The sequence below is a fragment of the Andrographis paniculata genome, unplaced genomic scaffold (genome assembly GCF_009805555.1).
Source record: "Andrographis paniculata isolate CXL003 unplaced genomic scaffold, ASM980555v1 Contig60END, whole genome shotgun sequence".
Lineage (NCBI taxonomy): Eukaryota > Viridiplantae > Streptophyta > Magnoliopsida > Lamiales > Acanthaceae > Andrographis > Andrographis paniculata.
The window spans coordinates 4,823,689-4,833,538 of record NW_026137596.1 but is presented as its reverse complement, the minus strand read 5'-3'; the positions used below and the strand labels follow the sequence as shown (position 1 = coordinate 4,833,538).

General features: G+C 29.1%; 1 protein-coding gene across 1 annotated transcript; it reads right to left on the bottom strand.

The window, feature by feature from the left end:
- Positions 1-2,105: 2,105 nt before the first annotated feature.
- LOC127259930 (stemmadenine O-acetyltransferase-like) lies at positions 2,106-3,707 on the bottom strand. Its single transcript, XM_051287548.1, has one exon. It carries the CDS (start codon positions 3,637-3,639, stop codon positions 2,293-2,295), a length of 1,347 nt encoding a protein of 448 aa, XP_051143505.1. The 5' UTR covers positions 3,640-3,707; the 3' UTR covers positions 2,106-2,292.
- Positions 3,708-9,850: the final 6,143 nt, after the last annotated feature.

Below are 9,850 nucleotides of genomic sequence, written 5' to 3'. Positions count from 1 at the left end.
ATATAAGGTATTTGACTTGCACTAGACCATATATTTTATTTTCGGTAGGAATAGTGAGTTGTTACATGAAAATTCCTAAAAAAGCACATTGAATGGTGTCAAAGAGGATACTTCGATATATCAAAGGTGCCCTTCGTTTTGGCTTGATTTATTCATCTTCCAATACTTCCAAGCTGATGGCATAATGTGATAGCAATTATGGTGGAGATATTGACGATAGAAAAAACACTACGAGATTTGTTTTTTTTTCATGGGAAATAATGCAATCTCTTAGTGCTCAAAAAAACAACTGATTGTTTCGTTCTTCACTTGTGAGTCGGAATATGTTGTTGCAACATCGAGTACCCGTCACGCCATTTGGCTTTAAAGATTGTTGAAAGAACTCCACTGCAAGCAAATGGAGTCTACGAGGATCATGGTAGACAATAAGTCGGTTATTGCTTTGGCCAAGAATCCCATCCACCACGGTCGAAGTAAGCATATGGATACTCGCTTTCATTTCATTTGGTAAAGCATTGAGAAGAAAGCGTAGAGCTTCAATATGTGGATTCGAATTGCAGACATATTTACGAAGCCATTGAAATTTGAAGACTTTCAAAAGATGCGGAAGGCTCTTGTAGTAATAAATCAAATTTAAAGGAGACTGCTAAGAATTAAACTTTATTTAAAAAACTAATAAAAATAAAATTACCAACTATTTCATTGTTTCCAATGAAATTTGGTGGGGGTTGATGGAAGAGTTGATGGCCTACAAACCATACATTGAACAAATTTTTCTATATTGATAGGTAGAATTAAGATTAGTTTTGATAGGTAGATTTCAAGTCCTATAAATAATTATAGTTTGCAAATCATTGGAATAAATAAATTAAAGTGTTCTCTTCTAGTTATCTTTTATTCTCTCCACAAAAAAGTTGCTTTTATTTATTTACCTTTTTCTTTTTCTTAGTATATTTCTTCCTTTTGTTCCAACTTCCGATACTCTATATATATACATTTTACGTCGTGAGAATTCGTAATGGCTACTTTGGAATACTCTCTAAGTAAACTCTAATTGAACTTAGTACCATACAAATTAAATCCGACAAAACAAGTCACACAAATCCAGTCATGTGTGACAGGTAAAACCATACGATCATGAGTTAATTCCATACTACCACACCATCCCTTAGTTGCCAGTTGCTCAATTAAAGATAGTAAGTCTGTGTTTGTTTTTGAAAAAACTCATAATTAATTTATGCAACAACACTATGATAAAATCATGAATTGTATGAGCAGGAAGTGACAATAGTTGATAAGTAGCATGTGCTCTTGTTTGCCTCAATTCTGGATTGCAAAAATAAAAATCAAGCTAGAAACTTATTCGGCAATAAAAAAATACTATAAGAAAAAATTATTTTTGTAACAAAACTTTTTTGTCTCTAAATCTATTTTTTCCGTTACTAATGACATTAGAGACGAAATTAGGAATGAAATTACGTTAGCTACGTGAACTTTAGGGACGGAATTCCGTTACAAATATATTATTTTTTTGTAGTGAAAAAAAATCTTGCAAGGAAGCGCTTATGAATTTTTCTGAAGTTTAAATCCTTGATTACCTCTATTTTCCCCATATTAACTCAGTTTTTCTGACACCTGAATTTATCCTCACTTTCTGGAACTATAAAAGGAACTTGGCAGCAATTCTTTTGCATTCATGATGCACTAAAAAAAAAAAATAAATAAAGTTAGAAACTTATTCTGCAATAAAATTTTTTTGAAATTTTGCAAAACGATCATACTTCAAAAAAAAAAAAAAAAAAGGTTCTTTTGCTTCTGCATTGAAAGTGCACAACATTCTTATTTTCCTTTTATTTTCTTGTCCATCTCTTAAGAGACATTCTAATTTTTTAAGTTAGTAAAACATCATACTCTCTCGTCTCATTCAAAATATCTGTTTTTACTATTTTCGTATGTTCTATTCTAAAATATTTATTTAATAAAAATATTCATACACTAGTACCAAAATACCTTTAATTTTTATTTAAATTATAAATATCATTACATAAAGTTAAAGGATAAAAATATCCAAACTTCTTACACACATAACTAATAAAATATTATTATTTTTTAATTACTACAAAACCCCAAAGATTCCTTTGGACCGAAACAGATGGAGTACGGTTTATATATTTTTATTTACCATAAAAATTAAAAAGTAACCAAAATCCATATTTTTATTAAAATTCCTACTTAAAATCATGAGGATATTTTTACGAGATAGTAATTATGATTACTCCATATAGAAAATATTTACTCAAGAGAATGCACGTAGTCCAGCGGACTTGGTTCTACGCAAGCGAGGTCGTGCAGCTCTTCAATGGCGTCGAAGAAGGGCATGTATGTCTCACCAAGAGTCACCAACGCCTCGATTCCATGCCCGTTTCTGGTGTCCATTAACCCAACTAGATTAATGTACTTGGATGTCTCCATATCACTACCTCCATGGACATATGTTGTCATCCAAAGAGGCTTTCCCCATCCAAAGTCAATGTCATAACCACCAAATCGGCACCAGCTTGACACAGACAGAAGATCGGCCCCATCGGGGACTTCTGCATACATCGACTGTATCTTCTCTAACCCCAAAAGCCCTCCATCTCCTTGTATACTGCTAACATATTCACCATCCACTTTTTTAATGGTATCCCTAAATTTCCTTGCTAGCTCTTTGTATTCTCCTGTTGTTCGATTTATGCTTGATGCTGTTGTAATGGAAATGAAATTCCCGAAACAATCTGATGGGAAGGGAGGATGAGCTCGCCCTCTCAAGTTGGCAGCAACGGCCATGGCTGAAGCTGATTTGCCATTTTTTAAGGATGCTGTAATGAAACAGTTCCAGAGAAATGTTGAGACAGCCTCCACCCTGGTAGGGTTCTCCAGGCCTGATTTGGCCTTGAGGGACGAAATTGCAATGGAGTCGAAGACATATCTCTTAGTTGCCCATTTTCCTTCATTGAAAAGGAGCTGCGCTGGGGGACGTTTTTCGAGCAGTTCCTCCTTATGTGGGAAGAGAAGTTGGGAGATATAATTAGGACAAACTCCTTCTTTGCTTCCTCGATTTGCACTTCCCCAGGCCTTCAAGAAATTCACCATTGTTACAGCATCAGCTACCTTGTGCCAAAAGAGGGCCGCGATGGCGACGCTGCCGCAGTCAAAATAGTTTAGTTTGATTTGTAAAATTCTACACTGAGAATCCATTTCAGAATCCCAGCTGACTTTCCTAGGCAAGAGCTGATCGGACAAATCCTTGTCTGGTTTTTTAAGAAGATCAGACAGCCGTTGACCTGGAAATCGGGCGACAATGAAATGAACCCCGGCGTCGTTGCAGTCGATGTATTGCTTGTCGGGGACGGCTCTTCCGGCGAAAGGGTAGAAGCGGGTAAGAATGGTCGAAATCGAGCGTTTCAGCTGTTTCGATGTCTTGGAAACATGTAAGTCGTTGGCAGTGTTGTTCGAACAAGGAGGGAAGAAGAGGACAATGGGGATGAAAACTGGTACCATGATCTGGTCGAGCATCGAGAGGTTGTAGGTCCTGAGGTGTGCCGGCGTCGGAGAAGATGGTTCTATGTATTCACTGGAAATTACCTTGCTCTCCATTATCACGAAAGCTGTAAAATTATTGAGCTAAACGAGAAAGAAGAATTAATGAATCGTTGTGAATTATGGGTATGGATTCGCTTGGATTTGGCTTTGCCATTTATAGAATGAGAATACACAACAAACTTAAGGACGTGTTTGGACTTTAGCTTTGTATGTTTTGGTTAGTTTCGAAACAGTAAAAGGTGAATATTACGGGTTTGTTTTAATTTGTGTTAATTTTTGTTTTGATATTTGATTTATATATTATGGCGGAGGCCTTTATTGTTGAGATATTTTAGATATTTAGATTTAGTAGATTTATATCTAGATTTGATCTTATCCATAGATTAGATTACTTAGATTTGAGTCTATCGCGTATATTTTGTATTGCCTATATATAGGCTCCTTATTTTAATGATCAATAAGACAATCGCATTATTTCCTCCAAAATTTCTAAAATGATATAAGAGTTTATTTTTCTCATGCAGTAGATATAGCCTACCAACTCGTATTTCTCCAGGTACATTCAACTCGGATTGTATCCGGAGGTCTTGTGATTTTGAGATCATGCCTTTGCATGTTGTCTTTTTGCAAATCTGTCTCGTCTCGTCCCGATCTGCCATCTGTCTGCTTGTCTGTTGACTGTGTGCAATCTGAAATCTTTTGTTGCTTATTTGTTTCCAAAAATCTGTCTATAATCTGCCATATGTCCGCTGTTTGTCTGTTGCCTGCGCCGATCTGTCATATATCCGTTGTCTGTCTGTTGTTGCATGCGATCTGCCATCTGTCGTTGTCTGTCTGTTGCCTGTGTGCGATCTGTCATCTTTCGTTACTTATTTGTTGCCGAAAATCTGTCTATGATCTGTCATCTGTCCGCTGTTTGTTTGTTGCCTGCGTGCCATCTGATTTGTCCGATGTTTGCGATTTGTCTCGTTTTCGGCTCCGGTGGAGTCATCTCGTTTTCGACGGCTCCGGTGGAGTCATCTCGTTTTTTGCTCCGGTGGAGTCATGTCGTTTTCGACTCTGGTGGAGTCATCTCTTTTGTCGGCTTGTTTTCGGCTCCGGTGGAGAGTCATCTCGTGTTCGGCTTCGGTGGAGTTATGTCATTTTCGGCTCCAGTTGAATCATCTCGTTTTTTGTTCCGGTGGAGAGTCATCTCGTTTTCGACTCCGGTGGAGAGTCATCTCGTTTTTTGCTCCGGTGGGTGGAAAGTCAACTGCTAATTTTATTTATGTTTTCTTTTTACGTTTATATTCAAATTTCTCATCAAACTTAAGTTGGTTTTTGTTATACCACTTAGTTTGAAAAGGGATGTTGAGATATTTTAGATATTCAGTTTTAGATTTAGTAAATTTATATCTAGATTTGATCTTATTCATAGATTAGATTACTTAGATTTGAGTCTATCGAGTATGTTTTGTATTGCCTATATATAGGCTCCTTATTTTGATGATCAATAAGACAATTTCATTATTTTCCCCCAAAATTTCTAACATTTTTGAATTTAAAATTCAGCACAACACATAAATGTGTTAGCATATTAATTTAGAATAATAGGATTTTATCATAGAAAATTAGCATATGTTATGTTATAATATGCTATTAAAATATCCGCTATATATTATACTCCCTTCGTCTCATAAATATGTATTAGTTTGATATAAAGATAATGACATTTATGTAATATATTATAAGTTGTAAATGTATTTTTAATGTTAGGTAGATAATACAGACTAAAATAAAAAAAAAAATAGATAGTTTGTTATGGGATTGAGGGAGTATTAATATCTACTACTTTTTATAATTATTTGAATATTTGATCAAATTACTATAGTACTGAAATCATAATATATTTTAATACGTAAAGATCAGCCGGCGAATTATGTATGGCAGATGACCTGAGGCTTCGAACAGCGTTCTTAACTTTTAATAAGCTTTGTGCGAGATCAACGTAAGAATCTTTATCTTAAAAAATAAAATTTTAAATAATATAATTTCTTCTAATATTTTGCGTGGCAAAATTATCAATAACTATATCAATACTCATTTTTTCAATTTTTTTTTTTTAAATTCGCAATATAGTCGTATCATTTAATCATTCCTGCCACATACATTATTTTAAATAAGTTCTCAATAATTATAAATTTAAAATCTTTTTCCCGCAAATGCGGGTAAATCATATATTCACATTTCTGTATATATTTGACAAGTATTTTATTTTTTTAAATAATATTAATAAAATTAAAATTTATTGAAAAAAATGGCGATCCTCGTTTCATTAACCGTTGTATCAAGCTGAAATTTTGAGGAAGTGTTCATAATTCGTTGTGTTTTCAATCCAACGGTGAAATTTTGAGGAAGTGTTCGTAATTCATTGTGTTTTTAATCCAACGGTGAAATTTTTGATTGGATATCTGCAATTCGATCAAAAATTTACCGAACGTGACAGATTTTTTAGATTTGTCTTTTAATATTGTTATTTCTTAAATGTTTTATTTTTGTTGGATAATCGGTTATTCACGCAAGCGATTAATTGATGAGTGAAAAAACGACGGGTCGGTGAACTAAATTAATTAGATTGATTTGGATGAATATTGTATATAGGGCTTTGTTAATATTTTGGTTGTTTTTTCTGTCTCGAGACAAACCAAATTGTGCAACCTTAAATTAAACCCTGCCTAAATCACAGTATTATCTTGATAAAATAAAAACATGTTATGATTTTTAATAAAACATTACATTTATAATTTAAAATTAAAATTAAAAAATACTATATATTTAAGTTGTATATAGAACCTATTATTTTTTTTTTCAGAACTCCAAAATAACATGAGTCGGCTATGTTTCAGAATACAAACACAATTAAAGTTACATCATAATAGATATTTTAACTCATACGACTAAGTGAAGTGACAACAAAACGGTCGAAATATCCCAAAACCTCAAAACAGAACCGAACAAATCCCAAATACCTCAATAAATTGACTCTTAACTTATTTTAACTTGCTAGTGGAATTTTTTATAAAGCACACACAATTACGTCAAATCAATTAAAATGTGATTAAGACATAAGTATTAATTAAAAGTACAATCATTACCAAATGCCATTTTTTTACCTCAAAATTGTACAAATAAAATGACAACAATCTTTAAATACTAAGCCCATCCTTATCAAAGAAACTCTCCAAAAGTTTCTAAAAATTTCCAGCTCATACTTATTTTTTTTTATTTCACAATCTCTTTCTTCCACCTCATTATATATTTTTTAATTTATATTAAAATAATTAATAATATTATTAAATTTAAATAAAATTATATTAATATATATCATTTTGTAGAGAATAAAATTTTATATAATACAAAAATATAAAAAAATAAAAATAAATAACTAAATAAATAATATTTTAAAAAAAAAAAAAAATTTTGTGGGTTGCTCTGCAGAGCAACCTAGAAAAAATTTTTGGTTTCTTTTAAGGATGTGGCAATGACGTGGAGGGTTCTACAAGGGAAAGATCCCCCGATGCGGATGTCCTAAGGCCATAAGATTTTCAATCAAACTATTCATAATAAATTAAATTAATCTTAGTGACAAATATTTTCAATATTTTACTTATTTATTTTGTTTGGATTTAGTACTAGATTTTGTCGAGATTACACAATTAAGATTGATCTAATTATATATATTGCATATATATTAATATATATAGCACAAGTCACTTTAATTCGTAAACTCTCATCATTTTAGAATTTTTTTATTTTTTAAATAATAAGTTTGAATAATCAGTTAAAATTTTTTAGGATAACAACTAATTAATCTAACAAAATCCAGATTTATCGAAATAATAAATAAGAAAATATTTATAAAATTAGGGTTTTATATATCTATATATACACAAGAGATTAAGCCAAAATTGCCATAACAAAAATAATTATGAGATTTTCGTCCAACATTGAGCAGGTTCGGAAAAACGGCAATCGCTACCAATCAGAAATTTTCAAGAAGTGTTCGTAATTCGTTGTTTTTTTAAACGTTGGGATTATTGGTTGGATACACTTAGTTTGACCAGAATGACAAAGTTTTTATGTTTGTTTTTTTTTTTTTTATCTTTATTTTTCTTAAATATATGATTTTTGTTCGTTGATTTAACGATGATCAAGCATGTTTACATGTATTCTTAAAAAATCTTATATTTTATTTCATTATTGTGAATTATCTACTTTTGGTTTGGACAACGCGTGATTTTTTTTTATTTCTTTTACCTTTTTTAAGGGTTTTCACTTGATTATTTTTTTTCGTATTTTATTTACGCATATAATTTGTTATCGTTGAAAGGAACTGAATGATTTTTCACATGAAAAAATATTATTACCTCTTTTATATATTATCTATCATTCCTTATACAGTGAAAATTTTATAATAAATTTTTTTTCTGACTTATAAATTTTAAATTATATGACAATTTTTACTAATCAAATTTTTTATCTATGATAAAAAAAATCTTTAAAAAAAAAGAGAGAGAGAATGAGAAGAAAAAAAATATAAGAGAAAGAGAAAGAAAGAAAAATTAGATTTTGTCTTTTTATTTATTTATTTATTTTATTATATATAACAACTTTATTAAATTAATTTTAATTTTGTGCTAATCATTCTTTTTATTCTTATTATATATTTATTTACTAATTTATTTAGTTTCGAGTATAATGTTCTAATATTTCATTATTATTGTATATGTATTTTTTAAAATTATTTATTGTGTTATTTTATTTTCTACTAATTATTTTTGTTTATCTCTATTATGTTTGAATTTAAATTGTAATAGTATATTTGTGAAATTTTGATTCGTTTACTTAATTTTTTTTATTTGATTTAATTACCGAATTTTTATTTATAGTTTATTTTTTATATAAATTAATATTTGACTATTTTCATACAAAATTTTATTATTAAAATAAAATTTATTATTTAAAATATAAAAATTAAATTAATATCATAAATTTTATAATTATCCGTGCATAGCACAGGTAATAGGCTAGTATATCTATATATATATATATTATATTAGCCTATAACCTATGCGAATGCACGGGTTATTTAGTAATATAATACCTAATTTAATTTTAAATTATAAATAATAATTTTTTAAATAATAATATATTTGTAAATTTTAGATACATATTATTTAAATTAATTTATGAAAAAAATATAGATATAAAAAAATAAATTACATATTAAAAAAAAAATTTGGTTCATCTATTTGAAGAAAAATAAAACTATACAAAAACAATTAAAATTAAATAAAATAAAAATGGAATTTAAGTATAATAATTAAAAAATGTAAATTAAAAATTAAAAATATTATTGTCATAATATTATTACTTTCTTTTCAGTTTTTTTCCTTCTAAATTAAATAAAAAGCCATAGAAAAAAATATATTTAAATAAAATGATAAAAGTAAAAACTATTTAATTGTAATAAATCTATCAAATATAATCAATATAAATTACCAATTAAAAATGCTCTTAATAATATTTTCCTCTGAATTACACTGTTAGGTTTAATTCAACTTTTCAAATAATAAAATTTATTGAAATATATTTAAAAATACAACAAATTTATATAACACTTGTTGTTAGGATAACTCTTTTATGATGTTTAATTATTCTGATTTAAAAAATTACATCCATCAATCCCAGACGTAGTCATATCCTTTCTTTTTGGAGTTATTTATTATCTTAACAAATCTTATCTCTATCCCTCGTACTATTCCCAAAAATATTTATTCAACTATTTTAATTATCCAAAAGATTTTCAATACATATAAATATTTATTAATATAATTCATTTCTGTGAATCAATAACATTTTTAATAAAAAATATAAAATTCTAAAATAATTAAATAGGACATGTGATTAATTTATAAATTATATATTTGGTATTAATATTGATATAATAATAAGAATTATGATTGATAAAAAATAACAAAATTGATAAAATTATATTAAATTTAATAATTTATCTAGTAATATTTAATAATATTTATTTTTAAATATAAAAAAATCATGACAAAACAAAAAATATGTAAATGTTGCTAGAGCTCTTATGTTCCAAAGCAATTGTCCCATTAATTTTTGGGGGATTGCGTGCTTGCAGCCTTTTATATAATAAATAGATTTCCCACCTTTCTTCTTGATAACAAGAGTCTCTTGCAGGTCATTCATGGCTGAAAAT